The sequence below is a fragment of the Myxine glutinosa genome, chromosome 7 (assembly GCF_964187855.1).
Source record: "Myxine glutinosa chromosome 7, kmMyxGlut1.1, whole genome shotgun sequence".
Classification (NCBI taxonomy): domain Eukaryota; kingdom Metazoa; phylum Chordata; class Myxini; order Myxiniformes; family Myxinidae; genus Myxine; species Myxine glutinosa.
Genome location: NC_136267.1, coordinates 109,297,907 through 109,321,201, shown reverse-complemented (window position 1 = coordinate 109,321,201; position 23,295 = coordinate 109,297,907). Strand labels below are relative to the sequence as shown.

Sequence of the window (23,295 nt, the reverse complement as noted above, 5' to 3'; positions counted from 1 at the left end):
GTGCTGTATGTATGGATGTGTCTTAAGCATAGACGATATGGGCAGATATGGGCAGATAGTAAAGACAATTTTGTTGAATTGAACTATTGTGAGTTTTACAACGAAATGCATTGTGAATCTTAAAACCAAGGGGCAGACGTGAACGCGCTGTTATGTTTTTACACTCAGATGTTTTTTTGGGTTTTTATGGGTTTTTACACTCAGAACACGATGTTACGTGTACCTGCAACATATTTTGTTAATCTGCCACACCTATATTGGCATACTGGTGTCAGTAGTCTTCACTAAGTTGCATAGAAAAATGGAGGAACAACTTTTAAGGGAGTATACAACCACGTATTTGGATATTTTCTACAAAAGTAGGGGTTTCAATAAGTGGTAGCTGTACACATGGGATTTATCAAATTAAGTTATGCAGTTTAAACAAAGTTACTGGTAAACAGAAGGGAAATGGATAGTAAATAAATTCTTCAATGCTGGGTAAATTTAATGAGATATTACAAAGACTTATAAGAGCTACTGTTCTTCCTTATAGCAGTGGGAAAAGAGTGAATTAGAACCAAATGAATCTATAAATGAATGTGATAGGGATAATATCCTCAATTTGTGTTACTTATTTGATTGTAGGTAAAGAAATTATTTTATCGGAATGGATTGATAACAGCAGCCTGCAATGTCCTGAGAGTGTGCATCCATGTAATTAGAAATCCCAGATTTGTTTCTACAACCAACATTTGGTAGAGGTCTTATGTCGATGAGCACTTACTTGGTAGATAAAAATGGTACTGCATGTTGGCAGCCACTTTTGCGGCCATTTAGGCCAAACACATTGAGAGGAAAATTGTCGTTCAATACGTAATTTACACATGGCTATTTGTAAAAGGGAAGTTGTTGCGATGGGCAACATTTCTAAAGGTTTATTAAAATGTTATAATATGACATGTGTCAAGGCAAACTATTGGATGGGAATATTAGATCTGGTTATAGAATGAATTTGCTGACCCTTTGAGTTTAATTTTTTGAAATTGATTGTTTTATTAGTATTTTGAGTTCACATTGGAAATAGTTTGGTAGAGCTTTGTTAAAACCTATAGTTGTGGTATCTTGGAACGAATTCACAGATCATAGGAAGTTGATAACAATAGAAATGAATATGGACCCCGGGAAATAGGGGCATCAGAATAAGGCAAATAATCAGATTTATGTTACATATTAAGGGATTTTTCTTTAGTCACATTTTAAGAAGTTTGTTAGTTTGGTATATAATGTTGAATGTCATTGACATAAATGAGGGCATAACAACTTGTTGTGCACTATGTCTGTTTTACACGATCGATGAACTCATATCACCACAAGTAACACTGTTAAAGAAAAACAAAAAGCGGGGAGGACTATGCTAATAACATATTAGGCATAGTTTGCTTGTTTGCAAGAATTGTTGGGAATTAGATATTCCTGTTTGTGATTTAAATCATATATAATCATTATTAATGCATTTATTTTCTTTGAGTTGAGTTACAATACCTGCATGAGTTTAATTTTTTGAATTATATGAACCTGAAAGCAATTGTGGATGCTATTCTTAGTTTTAGTAGTGTAAAACACATGTCTGGGTTGAATATTATTTGTGTGAAGTTGTTATAAAATATAGTGATTTCATGTTACAATGTACCCCATCTGATTCAATCTGTGCGGAGAGCAGATATAAATGTGGCTAAGTAAAGGAAAGACAAGACCACATCCCAAATGGAGTGATAACGACATCTGGGGAGAAGTTTGAAAAAGGAAAATTTGTGAAAATGAAGTTAATCTTGGCATACACCCTCTTTCTCAAAGAATGATGAAGAAATGCTCCTTTGGAAGATGGATGTTTTCCTTCACCAAGGGAAAATTATGTGACCATTTGTCTGGGTCACACTGCAACATATGGAAAAGGGCGATCACTTACTTGTGTTCAAATACCTCGAACAGTCATCACATCAGCAATTGCAGGACGACGATATTTTACCTGCAACGTTTACGGGATACGGTGACGTGTGTCATTACTTCACCAACTTCCGGGGAGCCAGCATGGAGCTGCAAGCGAACGACTGCCTTTTCCTTCACAACAGCTGTGCACGATTCTGCTGTGTGCTCCTGGTATGGACCATGGACAACTGAGTACCATGGTCCCAACATCATCATTGCGGATGCATCCGGCATCCCTGCTCCACATCTTGTTGACAAATCAACATCACATCAATACTTGCTCCATGCTCACGATTAGTGAGGAGGCAAGTCAACTACAACTGGATGGAGGCCTTGTTCAAATCTACTATGGCTCACAGCAAGAGTGGCAAGGATGCTGCATGGAGAGCAGGGTCAGTCTTTGACTCTGCCCAGCTATCACAACAGCAGAAAATCCTATGCAAATAGTGAAGGTGTGATGAAGACAACAGGAGAAAATGTTTTATGCTGAAATTCCAAACACAAGTGATCCGCCCCTTTTTCAAACAAAGAAAGTCAATATTTGATTAAAGGCAAATATTTTGCCAAATGTTGCAGATGCTTTATTATTTTGATGAACTGAAATTATTGCGTTTTGGTAAAGGTGAAATGTTTTGTGATCTTTATGCAAATGAGTTGAATTGAATTATCAACATAGAAAGAGTCAATGAACAAGGAAATGTATTGTGATCAAAATTCTTCCAGAATGACGGTGTATGCCTTAGGAAATTGAATTACCAGATTAGTGGTATGAATATTTAATGTGGTAATGTTTAGATTAATGGTTAATATAAACATAAAAGAAAAACTGGGGATTGTCAGGGATTAAATATTCATATTGACAATATTGTTAGAATATATATCAATGTAATCTTGTTTAAAGTGGAATTATGTTTTACTTTACGAATGAGCAAAAGAGCATAGAACTAGCATTAACATGTGGTCAGGAGAGTTAATTTCAGACAAGAATGTGTAACGCTCTCGGACCGCCACCTGTCGATCATTAATAGCCTCTGTTCAGGGCACTGCGCACACGCTGCAAATTCTTCTTCCAACAGGTCAGAGTATTTGACCTCTTGAACAGAAATAAGTATTTGCTGGCCAAGAAAGCCATATAAGGGTTTTTGGATAAGGAACACCCTGCATGCTCTGCAACATCAAAGGAGTTTGGGGCTTTAAAACCAGGAGAAAGTTGCGAGGAGAGAGAAAAGAGTGGACTGGGACAGTGAACTGAAGAGGAGTGAAAACTGAAGACCAGTTGAAACTGATCAACCAACTGGAGATTGTCAACAACTGAACGAGCTTCAGAAAGACCTACTGAACGAGCTTCAACCAAGACCGACCAAACAAGCGTCAACAAACTCTGGAACCGACTCATTAAAGATCTCGGCTTAGTATACAACAAATTCTCTAAAGTGAATAAACCATTGATTTTGCTAAACCGAGTCTCTTGAAGTTTTACTAACATAACACCAGTAATTGTTAATAATTCTCCAACACCTTAAAGAGTTACTCGTATTCTAATTGTCCATACATTATAGAGGTACTCGTATTACAATCGTACATACCTTAAAGAGTTACTCGTATTCTAATTGTCCATACATTATAGAGGTACTCGTATTACAATTGTACATACCTTAAAGAGTTACTCGTATTCTAATTGTACATACATTATAGAGGTACTTGTATTCTAATTGTACATACCTTAAAGAGTTACTCGTATTCTAATTGTCCATACATTATAGAGGTACTTGTATTCTAATTGTACATACCTTAAAGAGTTACTCGTATTCTAATTGCACATACATTATAGAGGTACTCGTATTACAATTGTACATACCTTAAAGAGTTACTCGTATTCTAATTGTACATACATTATGGAGGTACTCGTATTACAATTGTACATACCTTAAAGAGTTACTCGTATTCTAATTGTACATACATTATAGAGATACTCGTATTACAATTGTACATACCTTAAAGAGTTACTCATATTCTAATTGTACATACATTATAGAGGTACTCGTATTACAATTGTACATACCTTAAAGAGTTACTCGTATTCTAATTGTACATACATTATAGAGGTACTCGTATTACAATTGTACATACCTTAAAGAGTTACTCGTATTCTAATTGTACATACATTATAGAGGTACTCGTATTACAATTGTACATACCTTAAAGAGTTACTCGTATTCTAATTGTACATACATTATAGAGGTATTTGTATTCTAATTGTACATACCTTAAAGAGTTACTCATATTCTAATTGTCCATACATTATGGAGGTACTCGTATTACAATTGTACATACCTTAAAGAGTTACTCGTACTCTAATTGTACATACCTTAAAGAGTTACTCGTATTCTAATTGTACATACATTATAGAGGTACTCGTATTACAATTGTACATACCTTAAAGAGTTACTCGTATTCTAATTGTACATACATTATAGAGGTACTAGTATTACAATTGTACATATCTTAAAGAGTTACTCGTACTCTAATTGTACATACATTATAGAGGTACTAGTATTACAATTGTACATATCTTAAAGAGTTACTCGTACTCTAATTGTACATACATTATGGAGGTACTCGTATTACAATTGTACATACCTTAAAGAGTTACTCGTATTCTAATTGTACATACATTATAGAGGTACTCGTATTACAATTGTACATATCTTAAAGAGTTACTCGTACTCTAATTGTACATACATTATAGAGGTACTAGTATTACAATTGTACATACCTTAAAGAGTTACTCATATTCTAATTGTCCATACATTACGGAGGTACTCTTATTCTAATTGTACATACCTTGTAGAGGTACTCGTATTCTAATTATACATACCTTATACAGGTACTCATATTCTAATTGTACATACTTTATAGATGTACTCACATTCTAATTGTACTTACTTTGTAGATGTACTCACATTATAATAGTACATACCTTATAGAGGCACTCACATTCGAATTGTACATACTTTATAGACAGTCACATTCTAATTGCATAAATTTTATAGACTTACTCCAATTCTAATTGTACATACTTTATGGATGTACTCGATTGAAAAGATATAACGTGTACTACTGGCTACCACTAGCTGGTGCTTGCGGCTTACGGTAGCACATTATGTGTGGACAAACAAACAGCCAAACAAACGGACCCAAGTGCAATACCTTCTCCTTTGGTGAGGATAGAAATACACCGCTTTGTACAAAAAGTATTTTAAAATTACCATTTAAAGGTACTTTTTGCATTTTCTACATGCCATCACTCATTTTATCATTAATCGTGTTCATGTTTTCAGAGAGGAATGACTACAGGAAATTCAGGGAATAACAGCTTATTTTCAAGTTTGTTAACAGAGTACCAAATTGTCTATATATATATAGACTTGTACCAAATGCCAAATTGTACCAAAAACTTGTACCAAAAAGAGTACTAAATTGTCTGAATGAACATTTTTCTTTCCAGTAAAACACCACTTCCTAATACACATATCTACATTTTTTTTTACACACCTTTGCTTCCCACCACTTTAGTTTTCCTCATCGTTTCTTCCTCGTTGATCCCCAAAAATAATTAAACATGTATTAAAAACTCTTTTTTTCCTTTGGTTTCTACTACCCCTTCAGAACCATCTACATTCCCCTTTTCCCAACCACCCACCCTACCCCTTCACAACCACCCACCTTCACCCTTTACCAACAACCCCCTTCACCTCTTCACCTCTCCCTCCTCATCCCCCCCAACTTCTTCACCCCTGACGCAAATCCTTGATGGTTACTAAAGTGTAATCCATGACACATGCTGACTATGTCAGCATACTGGCATCATTGTCGTTTCGAGCACGGGGCAATAAAACGGTTATTACATCAACATCTCCCTTGCTTGCTGCTCGGACACCTGAAATGTCAAATCCTTTGTGTCTTTTGCTTTTCTTTCACCCCTTTTACGTTAGTTACCCTTTTTATGTTAGACGAGTTGCCCCTTGTCTCCTGTTGCATCGACGATGCTTGAATAACTGTGGTGATAATGATGGTCCACCCACAGACACAGGTGAGAGAGCACTGAGGGCATCCAAAACTTGCAGAGCACAAACAACTTAACATTGGCTTCTACTGACATAATGTTTGGTTAATGAGTGTACAGATGCATGTGCTGGTCTTCAATCAGAATACAAACATGTTTGAGCTCATCATGAAAACAATAAAGCTTCAAAAGTCTTGTTGCTTAATTTTTTGTGAGAGGTTTGTATGACTACACATTGCAAGGTTCCTAGAAATAGACATGACCATATGGCATGTGATACAAAGGACCATGTAGGTCTGCACTTGTGATGATTTTGAAGATGCAACAATACATCGATATTTGAAAAGTTCAGCTTTGCGTAAAGTTTGGTTCACTGTACTCTACATTCTAGAAAAGCAAATGCGCCACTACACAATGTGATTCTTGATTGTGGAGGAGTGAATTATTAACTGCGTTATATCTCACATGGATTGGTCAATAAGCCAGAAGGATGACGAAAAGAATTGAATTACTCAAACTAGCAGCGTTCCCACCATATGGGTAATCTTGTTCCAAACATGTAACATGTTCTTCTGACACTTTTATTTGGGTGGTGTATAGGCAACTGATAGCTCCCTCACAATCGCTCCGAAAGATAAAACAAATAACCCGAGTTACATGCATGAGGCCATAACATTCCTACTGCTTATAATTCAAAACATATCACTGTATTGGAAAACATGGGGAAAGGAATACTGTACTGTAAAGGATGTGACTTGTAGTACCCTCTCCCACCTGGAGGCAGCGCTACACGATACACATTTACATAGAGAATCTGCGTCCCCTCTCCTCTTCTACCCCTTCTACCCCTTACCTCCAAGACAACCGACAAAGATATAAACACCCCTATACGATAATTGGGCTAATGCTGATCCTATATAGCAAGTCAGGATGTAATCGGCCCAGAACTGTAGGAGGAGTAGCGCAAAAAACAAACAAACACACAAACAGACCATCCGTGAATTGTAGCAAGGATGAACACAACTGTTATTATCCATAGTCATTCAACAGATTTTAACACTAGTTTAATCTCAATCAAACACATTCCTTAAAACACACTTCCTAATCAACACTGGTATATTAACTACCACTTCAGTAATGGTCCCATTATTCTCAACTTATTGGGGGAGTGGTCTTTCACAAACTGGCTGGCCAGGCATGATGTTTGATTGGAGCTGATTTGGGTAAGAATTTGTAATTTGTTCAGGGTGCCGGGAAAAACTCATCGACTCTTCATGAAAGACACCGTGGGATCTTTAACGTCCACAGGATAATACTAGCAGGTGGGACACCCAGCTTAACGCCCATCCGAGAGAGGGACGACACACTTTACGATGTAATGCACTGTCTGCGAAGTTTCAATTTGACGGTTTACAGTTTGGTCAAGAATCAAATCCAGGCTAGCGAGCTCAAAGTTAAGTAGGCCATGCCACTTCTGTACTCAGTTCTGTACATCTTGTACATCTGTACATCCTGTCAGGACTCAACAATGATACAAACTATAAGATTTCATCTCAGTCACACCCCTATTCTTGGATAGTTCTTAGATAGGTCAAAACATCTTTACATTCATTGGCAAAAAAAATTATTTATTTATTTTTTTACATTATTTTTTGTTATAAATTTTTAATCTATTTTTTTTTTTTTAAATATAATTTTATAACATTGCTATTTGACACAAAACTTGTATGGCGTTATAAAATATATACTATTATATATACTATTTATTGTATAATTCAACCCCGTTACAAAGTGAATTCAAGTTATCTATTTATATATTATATACACACTATAGGGTTAGAGAGGGTGAGAGAGAGAGAGCGAGAGAGCGACAGACAGACAGAGAGAGGGAGAGAGCGAGAAAGCGACAGACAGACAGAGAGAGAGAGAGAGAGAATGGTGAGGAAATGTGGAGCCACCAGGAGAGAAGAGAGGAACGAGTAAAAGGAGGAAAGGTCAGGCAATGCTGTGCACAGGTGAGCATTTACTGGCTGTGTGATGCAATCACCTTGCCTATTGCCATAACTCGATTTTCCACATGTCCGCAGGCTCATGGATATCCTCACAAGCTTTGTTACCTATTCTCTCACAACCTGTATGGCTGAAATAGCCCAGTTGTTTTGAAAGTGCCAATAACCTTTTTCCAGTCCAGCAAACTTGGCAACTGACCAGCAGGCTTGGTCCAGACGATAACATTAATCAGGACATCCCACATTCAGGGAATATGGGAATATGCATGCATGGAGCATATCAGGAGTGGAGGTGGACTTGGATATGCCTATGTAATAAATAGATTGTACCTTCTCGATTGAGATATGTTCAATCACACCTTCTAACCGGAATAGTTTTAGGAAGTTATTATTTTAAGATTACTTTTCCACATTACTTTTCGAGTACATATTATGATTCTTACTGGTTAGCTCACCTGGGACAAAGTTCCGGGGAGAGTATGCGATGGCGCGTCGTCCGTCAGTCCATTAGTCCGTAAATACTTGCAAAATTCTTCTCTGAAACTGCTGATGGGATTGTGACCAAACTTGGCACAAATGATATTTGTTATGTTGTGACTAAAGTTTGTTCATGCAATAATTTTTTTTAAAAAATTCAAGATCTAAGGGGGTTTACCGGGGGTAAAAGTGGATCCAAGTTTGACCCCCCCAGAATAGGTATTTTTCCCCTCAATCCATCAATGCTGAAGAATCACTTAAAATCACTTCTGGCATTTCACTCAGGCCAACTGGCACGGTCTTCAAGCAGCCATAAATCATCTGGACTGGTCTCCCATCGCTACCACCTCTGACATCAACTTATCCTGGGAATTCTTCCAAAGTAAATTGCTCTCTCTCATGCACAGATTTATCCCATCTCGTCTTCAGTTGTCATACCCTTCCTCCCATCCATGGTACACGGAATCTTGTGGTGAGGCTGTTTCCCAGAAACAACTTGCCTTTGTCTCCTGGAAAGCAAATCCAACGGAAGGAAATCTCATTTCCTTTCATAAAGCCCGAAGCAAGTGTGTGTCCACCCTCAGGAGAGCCAGGAAACAATATCTCTCCGTTCTCAAGACCGAACTCTCTTATCTGTCTCCCTCTTCCAAATCCTGGTGGCGTCTGGTCAAATCTGTTTCTGGTGTTTGTTCCCCCTCCATCCCCTCCCTTACCTCAAACGGCTACACAGCTGACTCCACACGTGAAAAAGCTGAATGCCTCAACTCTGTGTTTGCCTCTAAATCTTGTGTCCCAAACCCATCCCTCTCTGTACCCACCATACCCAGTCGTACCCAGCTGCTCCTGGACTCCGTGTCCTTTCCTCCTGACAAGGTGGAAAAGTTTCTGTCAACCCTCGACTCTGATTCTGCAACTGGACCTGACGGCATCAGCCCACGGGTCCTAAAATCCTGTTCTTCCGCTCTTTCACTCCCTCTCTCTGTTCTCTTCACCCTCTCTTTTGCTCAAGGTCAACTGCCATCTGCTTGGAAATCAGCCAACATCACCGCTTTGCACAAAAAAGGTGCAAAAACAGATCCTAGCAACTACAGACCAATCAGCCTTCTCCCAATTATCAGCAAAGTCATGGAATCCCTCATTGCTTCGGATATGAAATCTTGCCTCTTCTCCAATGGTTTGATCTCTGATCATCAATTTGGTTTCAGACCAAGTCACTCCACTCTGGACATGCTGCTTCTGCTGTCTCAACAATGGAAGGAGGTCCTCAATGCCAAACAGGAAATTAGAGCTGTCTCCCTCGACATATCACGTGCCTTCGATACGGTCTGGCATCCCGCTCTGCTCACCAAACTCTCCTCCTTTGGTATCCATGGAAATCTCCACGCATGGCTGGCGGACTTCCTCTCTAGTCGTAGTCAACGTGTGGCCCTGAATGGGTTTCTCTCATCTCCTCTTCCTGTTCAGGCTGGAGTTCCCCAAGGCAGTGTTCTGGGCCCTGTGCTTTTTCTGGTCTTCATCAATGATCTCTCTGACTCTCTTGAAAATCCTCTCTATCTCTTTGCTGATGACTCCACTCTCTGCCGCCCCATTCCTCATCCCTCAGATCGGCAGTCTGCAGCCTCCTCACTCTCTGCAGACCTGGACAAAATCACAGACTGGGCAAACAAGTGGAACATGTCTTTCAATCCTGACAAATCTCACACTCTTACGATGTCTCTCCGAAAAGACCGACTGGACAACCCTCCCATCTACTTTCTGAATAATCCTCTCCAAGAAGTTCTGTCACTCAAGCTTTTGGGTCTCACTATCTGCCATGATCTTTCCTGGGAAAACCACATTTCCAAGCTGGCCTCCAAAGCCAGTCACCGACTGGGCATCCTCCGTCGTGTGAAGTCCTTCCTTGGCACACCTGAGCTCCTCACCACATACAAGGCTTTCATCCGCAGCTCAATGGAGTACTGCTCTCCCCTCTGGGCTGGTGCTCCTGCCTCACACCTAGCTCGTCTTCACGCTGTTGAAACCAAAGCGTTCAGAATCATTGGAATCTCCCGCGATGACGCTATCTCCGAGGGCCTTTCACTTAATCACCGCAGGCAGGTTGGTGGTCTTTCCGTCTTCTACCGACTCCTCTCCGGCCTTGCTCCCCCAGCTCTCTCTGGGCTCTGTCCCCCAAATATTCCTGCAGGTCACACAAGATCTGCCTGCAACCCTCTTATGGTTAAACTGCCAAAATCAAGACTCTCTGCTCACCTTCACTCCTTCATTCCTCTTTTCTCCCGCCTCTGGAACAAACTCCCTCACTCTCTTCAATCCCACTCCTCCCTCCAGGTCTTTAAAATGGCTGTTCACCACCATCTCATATCTTCCCCAATCCAAAACCTTGATCTTTTCTACCCCCACTAATTTCACCCCAAATCCACTTTTTTGAGGTGACTCTTGACTTCTTTCCTGGAAGTCCTTGGTGTCCTTGCGTTTTATACCTATCCTGCCTCCCCCCAGGCCCTCTCCCTCCAAAAACATCTCCCGATGTCCCTGCTCTCAAATGTTGTGTTTGTGTGCTTCCTCCCCTTCTCTCCCCATCTTGTCGACCGCTCCCCTTTTTATATACTTTGTTTGCTTGTTTGTTTGATTTGTTTGTTTGATAAATGTTAGCTCTTTCACGAGCCTCGACTCTGTATACAAAAAATAAAAAATAAAAAATAAAAAAAATCCTCGTATCCGAATCCACATTCAGATCTTCACCAACATCTAATCGATTAGTCCTTGTCCCACACACAACATCTCCACCAAGTTTCGTCCAAATCCGTCCATAACTTTTTGAGATATCCTGCTATATATCGTTTTTGGTCCGATCTCCCAATGGTGAAGAATCACTTACAAAATTCTACTAGCCGGATCCGAATCCGGATCTTCACCAAAATCTCATTTGTCTGTCTTTCCTGGCGGAGGTATATACTTTACCGAGTGCCGTTCTAGTTTTCTTTGTTTGTTTAAAGTCTTATGATTATGTTTGTATGATTCTACATATTGCCCTGTCTTCCAGCAACCATTGAAATTGGTTTAAAATACCTTTAGTCAGTGTAGTATACTGCTTTATTCTACCAGGTGAGCTCCTAGGGGTACTGCCCATATTTTGGAGTACACGATTATAAATTATTACTTGTTAAGTACACGATTATAACTTATTACTTGTCGAGTACATGATTATAACTTATTATCACTTATTGAGTACATTATTATAACTTATTTTGTATTACTTGTTGAGTACATTGGGTATTGTCATTGGCTCGTGTCTGTCCATCACGCTATCTCCTCCTAAACGGTTGTGCAGAAATTCACCAAACTTGGTGGTTATGCTCACCACATGGCAAGAAGGTTCCAGAGAAGTATCATTTTTGGACCTCCCCCCCTGTTGCGGGGTCATAAAGTCAAATACCTAAAAATGCAATCACGGGCACATTTTTAAATGCAACTTTGTATGTGCAATTACCATTGGAGGAAACATGAAATATGTAACGCTTTTTGGGGGATTTGACCCCCGGGTTCATGCCCCAGGGGTGGGGACTTTGAGTCACAGGGGTCAAAATGGGAAAAATGCAACTCAAAATTTGATATTGGGTCATTCCTGGTGGAACATTTTGCAAACTCTGCTTTTGGTGGGAAATGTGTGGATTTGCAATGGCGTGTCACATTGACTTCTCTCTAGTTATAATTATTATTATGTCTCCACTACTCCTACAGAGAGGGGATATATATATATTACATTCCTATTTTTTTGTCTTTCTTTCTATTTCTTTCCTACAATTACAATAGTACACCAATTCCTTCATTTCTAATTAATCCAGTTCAAATTTGGCATGGAGGTATCTGGTTCCAAAACGTAGAAACACGTTTGAAACTTTTTCCATCTGAGCTCAGTTCAGACTTTAAGAGGTCAGAAGTAAACATTTAACAATCACACATTTTGCCTTGCCATTTCCTTGTATTTGAGTCTTTATGGTGAATGTTGGCACAAAGGCTCTTTCAAACAGCCACTGAATGGATGCAGAGAAACATTTCGGATTAGAATCGTTTTCAAGTTTATACAGGGGTCAAAGGTCCACATCAGTTCCAGTATGTTTTTTTTGGTTTGCCGTACTCTGTACAATCCAGGCAATAATTAGCAAAAGTATGCGTTACCATGATAGCCCCCGACAAATCAAATTAGACAGACATTGTTTGGTGTTCTTTCTTTAGATTCCACAAGGGATCAAAGGTCAAAATGGGAAATTAAGGTTTCTGGCCTGCCAAACATTTATAATTAATCCCTGGCATAAATATACTTGGCTAACACTCCAGAGGAAAGCAGTCAGATATTAACCAGTTTCTTCAGAGGGATCAAAAGTCAAAATTGGCCACTCATTTCAGGGTTTTGGCTTGCGAAGCCTTTAGATTTGAACGAATCTGGGCAATACTTGGCACACCAAGAGAGTTCAGCTCACCCAGTGCAGTCTTGAAAAAAAGGACATGGGAAGGGTCTTTCCAACTCTAGCTTTGCCGAGCTTTGGTCACAATTTTGTCTGAAACTCAATATTCCCCAATGCTGAGAGCGTGAGCGGCAAATTTGATTGGTCGAGAGGGCATAAAATGGTGTAATATTTTGTCCAGGTTTTTGGAAGTGACAAGAAGGTGATTTGTGTTCTACCGCATACAATTCAATTGAAATAAAATGAAAGTTTTAAAGGCTGTACCACCGATGATTCACCATCTTTTACACCTCCTTATTTAACACGATAAATTCGATATTTGGGCCTGTGGTTTGGGTTCTTTATGACATCTTAAAAAACTAAGTTTGCTGTTTGGAATGATTTTCCATTTTGTTTCATTGCCAGACAGGCAGACAGACTAAAAAAAAATGATCGGAATGAGAATCCGATGATCGGAACGAGGTTCCGATGATCGGAACGAGCATGTGCACGATTGTAATGAGATTCCATACAATTTGCCAAATTCAGAGCCAAAATACTGCTAAACTGCAGGACGTACCAATCATCTGTCCTTGTACAATTGTGTACGCAATATTCAAAAAACCGTTGAACATTCTTCTTTCATATTGAAGACATCTATTCCTCATGACATTATCTCAACCTGATTAGATCAAGGCTATGATTGGCTGAATTATGTTGCCATAAAGTGCTAATTAGCTATAGGGATTAAGGCTAATTTTCCCCAGTACATGATTTTCCCTCTGTAATTTTCCCCTCACGTTTTTGATGACAAGGTCAGCCATGCAAACCTCCTTCAAACAACAACAACAACAACAACAACAACCGCCAAATGCAAGCAAACAGGTTACCGGACTAAGCCCCGCCCAAAGGACCTAATAGGCGAAAACCCACCCACGAGAGACGGAGAAATGGGCGGTCAAGAAAAGCCGTGAGGCTACGCCTCTGAAGGTCATGATTGGCCCAGTAGATTTGGGCCGAACATGAGGTGATTTGGAAAGAGCTTCGCCATTGGTCGGCGTGACGTCATCAAGAAGCTTCGAGAGAGAAAGAGGAAGAAGGAAGAGTCGCTCTCTTGTGGTTTTTCAGACAAGAAGCTGCGCCATTTTGGCTGTTTCCAATCGAGAGCTGGACAGAGTTGGGCGCGCTTTTGTGGCACTCAAATGGCAATAAAGGTGGCAGGTTGTGGGGCTCTTGGCGCTTCGGACAGAGTGGAGAGCAAAAGAGCCATCTTCATTGCTCGCTTCACGGCTCTGTGCGCTCTCATCGTCAGCCGGTGCCAACTGGGTGCTCAGGCACGTTGGACTTGGCCACCACTGCCGACCTCATCAAACAAACTCGTTTGGATGAGCCAAGTGCTGGCACTAAAGGAAACATTTTATTTTATTTTCATTTTACTTTCCCCTGTGTGTTTGTATTCGTGACTGCGTGTGAGGATCCTTAAAGTCAGAATTTTAATTAGTTACTTCAACATTTATTTTGTCTTGCTTTATTTTGTTATTAAATAGTTTGATTTATCAATTAATTGTGGCGTTTGCATGTTTTGTGGGTTCGGGAATAAACCCGTGTTGCTTTTCATTCCGTTCAGGGAAACGTCTCGCAGCCTCCATCTCGCGCGCGAAAATAACCGCCATATATTCGGCTGCTCGCCTCAGGAGTAATAAAGCTGGTTCGGCTATCCTTCATCAGGCGCTCTTAATCGCTGGTGACAGGACAATATTATTATTATGTTGTCTGAAAATTGTGCAGAAGGAGCATAATTACTTTTCACCTGTTTGATATTAGCTTGCCGAAGCAACTATGCTGAAACAGGGTTATAGAACAGTCATTCAGGAACCGACCCAGTTTGATCTTGGTTCAATATTCCTGAGCAGACTACAAACTGTTGGATTGGTGCTTTGTGGGAATGGCGTTGTCTACGAAAGTGAAGTGTGCCAACCTCAGGCCATTCAGCCGCTCTACTAGCATTAGTTGGCGGACATAAAATATCCCAGTGCGTTTCACGGAAAGTGAGTTATTGCCAGCATCCTGAACAAATTGCAAATTCCTTGTTCAAATCATTTCCAGTCGAATGTCAGATCTGGCCAACCAGCTTGTGAAGAGACTTGCTCCAAAAACTTCCCCCTTGGCAAACCCCACAAGAAGATAGGAATAATTGGAGCCTCCCAGGAAATAGCAGTAGTATTGTTGTTGTTGTTAATACAGTATTTTATTGTTATATTATTATTGTTCTTATTTGTATATTAATATTATGCCGTCATCTCTGCCATTTTTCTCTTTATAACATAAACCCCAACAATCCTTCCCATCCCGTCCGCAGTCAGTTACTGTAATGGTTGATTGATCCAAAATGAACTCTCCGGCATGATGGAACGTCCATGATTTTGGCAGTATCAAAATTATTTCAAATTCGTATATATACTGCATATTCATCATCCAGTACCTAAAATATTTCAGGGGAGCTTGAAAAAGGTGTGACATCAAGATTTGTTGCATTATTAAAACAAGAAGAGGAAGAGGAGGAGGCATAGAAGTAGGGGAACCCGTAGGGTGGTGAGCCGATGGCTTACTTGCTCTGCTGGCGGCCGCTTCTTTAGTCCGAGCACCACCGCTGGGAGACGCTCTTGTCGATAAACTGGAGGACATCGCGCTCGTTCTTGCTCCGCGGCCTTCGGACGGTCGTCTTTGTTCTTCAGGGCGCGCGTTCTTCCATGCCGCAGCGAGACGCGGTTATCCCGCTCGGCCGGCGATGCGGAGCCCTGGGAGAGATGCCAAGGAATGCCAGCTCCTCCGCGACGCCCCAACATCGATGCCTCTCCCCGCATCTCGACTCCCAGCGCCCCTCCTAGGAGAGAAAGGCTCCGGGGTGAAAGTATTGCTCAATAAATAAATAATGCAGTTTGTCCATTAGTCTAAATTATAGATGCAAAGCGGAGGTTCTGTGAGCAAGAGGTGGAGTAGAGATTCCATAGACATCCGCTAAACAAGCAATAACAACAATAATCATTAACACTATACAAACTTAACATGAACAGTTTCTAAATGAACACGTCACGCTCGTTCAGATGGGGGTTTTTTTTTTTTTTACAACCCTTGATCAAACTTGACACCATTTTGACTCACCTTGCAGACACAATCAATCAATAGACAAAAAAAGGATCCATAGCACCCAGTTGTGACTCCCATAACTTTAGTGTAATGTTCAAGCTGCAATGTGCGAGGTGTGATTCAACTGGTGCACACATTAAGTGTATGAGACGGCCATTGCAGGTCTATGTGATGCTCCACCTGAAGGCAGGTCCCATGTTGACAAAGCAGCAACGTACCAACGTTAACACTGGGTGGTTTGCCTTTGCCTTCACTGCAGTAGTCAGGGCATTCAGGGTGCCGACAACAACTTACTCATTCCATGCTTCCATAATGTCCATCATCTAATGCTTACAGAATGGGAAATACGCTTAATGGGGCCATGTAGTCTTACCTTTTGTGATACGATGCCCTGCTTACATGATATACCAATCCAACAATGTATAGTCAGGTGGGGGAAATGAACAGCTCAAAGGTAAATGCACTATCTCTGCACCACCCTGTCAGAGCAAAAGGCAGAAAAAACAAACAAGAAGAGAATTGTCAACCAAACAAAATATAGTATTTCAGCCATGGAGTGGCCATCATTAGGTACGGCATGTTCTAGGTGGTGGCCTCCATTAGGTACGGCATGCTCTAGAGTGGCCTCCATTAGGTACGACATGATCCACATGGTGGCCTCCATTAGGTACGACATGCTCCACATGGTGGCCTCCATTAGGTACGACATGCTCTAGCTGGTGGCCTCCATTAGGTATGACATGCTCTAGGTGATGGCCTCCATTAGGTACGACATGCTCTAGACGGTGGCCTCCATTAGATATGACATGCTCTAGATGGTGGCCTCCATTAGGTACGACATGCTCTAGAGAGACCTTCATTAGTTATGACATGCTCTAGGAGTCTAGGTGGTGGCCTCCATTAGGTACGACATGCTCTGGAGTCTAGATGGTGGCCTTCATTAGGTACGACATGCTCTGGAGTGGCCTCCATTAGGTACTACATTCTCTAGATGGTGGCCTCCATTAGGTACGAGATGCTCTAGAGTGACCTTCATTAGGTACGACATGCTCTAGATGGTGGCCTCCATTAGGTACGCGCATGCTCTAGAGTGACCTTCATTAGGTACGACATGCTCTAGATGGTGGCCCCCATTAGGTACTCTATGCTCTAGATGATGGCCTCCATTAGGTACTATATGCTCTAGATGATGGCCTCCATTAGGTATGACATGCTCTAGATGGTGGCCTCCATTAGGTACGACATGCTCTAGATGGTGGCTCCCATTAGGTACGACATTGCTCTATATGGAGGCCTTCATTGGGTACGACATGCTCTAGATTATGGCCTTCATTAGGTACGACATGGTCTGGAGTGGCCTTCATTAGGTATGACATGCTCTCGGAGTCTAGATGGTGGCCTCCATTAGGTACGAGATGCTCTCGGAGTCTAGATGGTGGCCTCCCTTAGGTACGACACGCTCTAGAGTCTAGAAGGTGGCCTCCATTAGGTATGACATGCTCTAGAGTCCAGATGGTGGCCTTCATTAGGTACGCCATGCCCTGGAGTGGCCTCCATTAGGTACTACATTCTCTAGATGGTGGCCTCCATTAGGTACTACATGCTCTAGCTGGTGGCCTCCATTAGGTACTACATGCTCTAGATGGCGGCCTCCATTAGGCACGACATGCCCTAGATGGTGGCCACCATTAGGCATGACATGCTCTCGATGGTGGCCTTCATTAGGTACGACATGCTCTGGAGTGGCCTTCATTAGGTACGACATGCTCTTGTCTAGATGGTGGCCTCCATTAGGTACGACATGCTCTCGAGTCTAGAGTGACCTTCATTAGGTACGACATGCTCTAGATGGTGGCCTCCATTAGGTACGCGCATGCTCTAGACTCTAGAGTGACCTTCATTAGGTACGACATGCTCTAGATGGTGGCCTCCATTAGGTATGATATGCTCTAGATGATGGCCTCCATTAGGTACGACATGCTCTAGATGGTGGCCTCCATGAGGTATGACATGCTCTAGATGGTGACCTCCATTAGGTATGACATGCTCTAGATGGTGGCCTCCATTAGGTACAACATGCTCTCGATGATGGCTCCCATTAGGTACGACATTGCTCTATATGGTGGCCTTCATTGGGTACGACATGCTCTAGATGATGGCCTTCATTAGGTACGACATGGTCTGGAGTGGCCTTCATTAGGTATGACATGCTCTCGGAGTCTAGATGGTGGCCTCCATTAGGTACGACATGCTTTCGGAGTCTTGATGGTGGCCTCCATTAGGTACGACATGCTCTAGAGTGCAGATGGTGGCCTTCATTAGGTTCGACATGCCCTGGAGTGGCCTCCATTAGGTACTACATTCTCTAGATGGTGGCCTCCATTAGGTACTACATGCTTTAGCTGGTGGTCTCCATTAGGTACTACATGCTCTAGATGGCGGCCTCCATTAGGCACGACATGCTCTAGATGGTGGCCTTCATTAGGTACGACATGCTCTGGAGTGGCCTTCATTAGGTATGACATGCTCTTGTCTAGATGGTGGCCTCCATTAGGTACGACATGCTCTAGAGTCTCGATGGTGGCCTCCATTAGATACGATATGCTCTATATGGTGGCCTCCATTAGGCACAACATGCTCTAGATGGTGGCCTCCATTAGGCACGACATGCTCTAGATGGTGGCCTCCATTAGGTACTACATGCTCTAGATGGTGGCCTCCATTAGGTACTACATGCTCAAGATGGTGGCCTCCATCAGGCACGACATGCTCTAGATGGTGGCCTCCATTAGGTACGACATGCTCAAGATGGTGGCCTCCATCAGGCGCGAAATGCTCTAGATGGTGGCCTCCATTAGGTACTACATTCTCGAGATGGTGGCCTCCATTAGGTACAAGCTCTAGCGGCTTGCATAGAGTACAAAATGCTCCAGAGTGGTATCCAGTTGGTACGACATACTCTGTGCTAACGGGTTACCATTTCTCTTGCATCGGCAGAAAAGATACAGCCCTGTCTTAAACTCTTACTCTCAAGTAACAATGATTTTCATCATCACCTTGTTGAAGACCACATCAGTGGTTGAAACAGGCTTTTTTCTCTACGAGATTGAGGCTCATGAAAGAACAAGGTGACGTAGGATATATCAATTCGGACATGGGTGCAAATATATATCATTATAAGGCAAAATATCTGTTATACGATTCGTAGTTAAACGATATTTCCATATTGTTATTATAGAGTCGAACAATAACAGCATTTCCCCATTTTTTACTGACCGCATTGGACAAGCCCCACATACCCCCTGTGGGTACGTGTATGGTATAATTGGTATACCCCAATTAAATTTGGAATCCTGGGCCTATGGTGATCGTATGGTTACTTATATGATCTACTGTTTTTGCTTAAATGTTGAGCTGCTCACCCTCTTGATCATCATTGTCATCCCCATGTGCCTTGCATGCCACAACAGGCAAGGGTACTCCTATTTAGGCTCTTATTGGCACATCCGCATATGTTGGAATGGGACAGGTTCTGTCGGTAACTACACCGTACTCGGGTACTAGTCATCCATGTTGTGTTACATGCGTAGTTGGCTAATAGAAGGATTTCCTTTGTAAATAACAACCCATCATACCAGTGAATATAATTTGTTTACTTTTCCCACGAGCATTCCATCCATGTCCATCAGGTGAGGATCGGGCGTTGGTGGACGTCAAAGATCTCATGGTGTCCTTCACAACGAGTAGACTATAGTTACTATATTCAGTGTGATCAAAGTGTATTTGGAGGATGGTAACTATCCTGATTACAGGTAAACATGGTAAACCCGACTTTGGTCACCTCATTACCTGCAGTGCCCCCATAAAAGCTGCCGCACAAACTCTTTGCAGCAACCTCGAAGTGTGTGACCTGGAGCAAAGTCTGCGCCACGTTGACTCAGGGTATCTCCCACAGTGGAATCATTCATGATAATAAAGCGCGGCGTTACGCGCGCTGCTTGTGAGCAAGGAGGAAGCGGACAAGCGGTAACATATAAACGTCTTTATTGTAAGACTACACTGTAACACTGAACTCCTCCGGGCTGGTCGCCCGGTGTATATCATGAGGCCACGCCTACCCCTCGGGCGTGGCCACCGCCCACTTGGTGCGTGGAATGATGTCACCACGCCAGTGGGCTTTTGTGTCCGCCACACGCGCCCCCCCAGAATTCCCGCGCACCTGGAGGGCCAGTTTGCGGGGCAGACGAATGACCCGGCCGAAGCGCCCCCTGGCGATCGGCGGCGTCCGGGGTGCAGGGATACCAGGTGGGATGCCCCTGGCTGCCCCTGGGATGGGTGCAGGACCGGGGGGCGCCGTGGCGGCGGGGCTGGGCGGTGCCGGGGGTCCGCCCGCAGGAGGGCGGCCCCGATGTGGGGGTCGGGCCACTGGCGGTGGATGGTCCACATCGAGGTGGGCCGGCTTGAGGCGGTCTACCGAAACGCGGTCAGGAGTACCGCCGATGTCCAGGGTGAAGTGCTTCGCCCCGGTCTCCAGCACGCGGAAAGGCCCGTCGTACGGGGGCCGCAGTGGTGTCCGATGGGCATCGTGGCGGACGAAGACGTACTCCGCCGTGCGAAGCTCCGGGGCGACGTGCGTCGGTGGGTGCCCGTGGCATGCCGTTGGCACCGGGGCGAACCTCTGGGCGGTCTCTTGCAGAGCGGAGCGCTGCTGTGCCGTGGACCATGGTGCCGTGGAGTCGGGGAGGAACTCGCCCGGCACCCGCAGCGGTTGCCCGAAGACCAACTCCGCCGTGGATGCGCGCAGGTCCTCCTTGGGCGCCGTCCGGAGGCCCAGCAGGACCCAGGGGAGCCTGTCGACCCAGCCGCCGTCGCGGAGGGTGGCCCGGAGCGCGGCCTTCAATGAGCGGTGAAATCGCTCACACAGGCCGTTAGCCTGGGGGTGGTAGGCCGTGGTTCGGTGCAGCCGGACCTCGAGCCCCTGCGCAACCGCCCCCCAGAGCTCCGAGGTGAACTGGGGGCCGCGGTCGGATGAGATGTCTGAGGGGGCGCCGAACCGGGCGACCCAGGTGGCGATGAAAGCCTGCGCGACATCGGCCGCCGTTGTCGACGCCAAGGGCACGGCCTCCGGCCACCGGGTGGTGCGGTCCACCATGGTGAGGACGTAGGTGAAACCCCGCGAGGGGGGCAGAGGTCCCACCAGGTCCACGTGGACGTGGTCAAACCGGCGTTCCGGCACCGTGCACGGGGCCAACGGGGCCTGGGTGTGCCGGTGCACCTTGGCGCGCTGGCACGCGAGGCACGTCCTGGCCCAGCCGCGGACGGCCTTCCGGAGGCCATGCCAGACGAACTTGTCGGCGATCAGCCTTTGGGAGGCCCTCGCGCCCGGGTGGGACAGGCCGTGGATGGCGTCAAACACCTGGCGCTGCCAGCCCGCGGGCACAATGGGGCGAGGACGCCCGAGGGAGACGTCGCACAAGAGGGCCGCGCCCGCGCCGTCGAACGGCACCTCGGTGACGCGGAGGCCCGTGACGGCGGTCCGCAAGGCCTGGACGCCGGGGTCAGCGGCCTGGTCCGCTGCCATCCGGGCATAGTCGATGCCGAGGTGGACTGCGTGGGCGACGGCCCGGGAAAGGCAATCCGCCACCGGGTTGTCCTTCCCCGCGACGTGCTGGATGTCCGTTGTGTACTCGGACACGGCCGAGAGGTGACGCTGCTGCCGGGCCGACCACGGCTCGGTGACCTTGCCCATCGCGAAGATCAGCGGCTTGTGGTCGACGAAGGCAGTGAACGCCCGGCCCTCGAGCAGATGGCGGAAGTGCCTGACCGCCAAGTGAAGTCCGAGCAACTCGCGGTCGAAGGTACTGTAACGGCGTTCGGGCAGGCGAAGCTGCCGGCTAAAGAACGCCAGCGGTTGCCAAGCTCCACGCACCCATTGCTCGTGCACCGCGCCCACCGCGTAGTCCGAGGCATCGGTGGTGAGGGCGATCGGTGCATCGGGCGCCGGGTGCGCGAGCATGGTGGCGTTAGCCAAGGCGAGCTTCGCGCCCGTGAACGCCGTGTCCATCTGCTCGGTCCAGGTAACGTCGCCTTTGCCCGGCTTACCTCGGAGAGCTTCGTGCAGGGGGCGCAGGAGCTGGGCGATACGGGGCAGGAACCGATGGTAAAAGTTCACCATGCCCAGGAACTCCTGCAGCCCTCTGATCGTGCGGGGGCGCGGAAACCCCTTCACCGCCTCCACCTTGGCCGGCAGGGGGACGGCGCCGTGCCTGGTGACACGGTGCCCCAGAAAATCGATTGTGGCGGCGCCGAACCGGCACTTTGCGGGGTTCACAATCAGGCCATGCTGGCCCAGGCGTTCGAAGAGCGTGCGGAGGTGGCGTAGGTGCTCTTCGCGGGACGCGCTGGCGACGAGGATATCGTCCAGGTAGACGTAGACAAAATCCAAGTCGCGCAGGACGCTGTCCATCAGTCGCTGGAACGCCTGAGCCGCATTCTTCAGACCGAAGGGCATGCGCAGGAACTCGAAGAGTCCGAATGGCGTGATGACCGCCGTCTTCGGGACGTCCTCCGGCCTGACGGGGACCTGATGGTAGCCGCGTATGAGGTCCACCTTCGAGAAGAAGGACCTGCCCGCCAAACGGGCGGAAAAGTCCTGAATGTGGGGGACGGGGTAGCGGTCGGGAGTCGTGGCGTCATTGAGACGGCGATAGTCCCCGCACGGTCGCCATCCCCCGCCGGGCTTCGGCACGATGTGCAGCGGCGACGCCCAAGCGCTCTCTGAGCGCCGAAGCATGCTGTAGAAGATGATGCTGTGGAACATCAGCGTCGAAGGCCGTGACGGCCACGCCAACGCTCGCCCGCGTGTCCGAAGCGGCGAAGTACTTGTCCGCCTCGGCCGCCAATGCTCGGGGTTCCGTTAGCCCGGTCCCGGCCAACGCGAGGCGAACCTGCGCTGGAAGTTGGCGACGGAAAAGCGCCCGGAATAGCGAACCGGGGGCTTCGTCGCCCAACAGTGACAGCATATGGTCTATTCGGACCGACGGGCGCGTCTCACCGAGCTCGGGGAGATCCAGGAGGCGGTCGGCCCGTGCGTCGTCCGTGAGGCTGAACGTGGCTAGGAGTAGCCGCTTGAGTGCCTCATACTTGTGGCCGTCCGGTGGGTGGCGAAGGATGGACACAACTC

The 23,295-nt window shown here is 45.2% G+C and overlaps 1 protein-coding gene across 2 annotated transcripts in view; it reads right to left on the bottom strand.

Annotated features, from left to right (window-relative positions):
• LOC137431589 (1-phosphatidylinositol 4,5-bisphosphate phosphodiesterase delta-4) overlaps positions 1 to 15,958 on the bottom strand; it is a 116,630-nt gene extending 100,672 nt beyond the window's left edge. The window contains exon 1 of one of the 2 annotated variants that reach the window (XM_068123069.2): positions 15,575 to 15,958. In XM_068123069.2, coding sequence (XP_067979170.2) covers positions 15,575 to 15,650 — 76 coding nt within the window. In that variant the 5' untranslated portion in view covers positions 15,651 to 15,958. The remainder of the gene's footprint in view (positions 1 to 15,574) is intronic. The other variant, XM_078782098.1, reaches the window with a different exon arrangement.
• Positions 15,959 to 23,295: the final 7,337 nt, after the last annotated feature.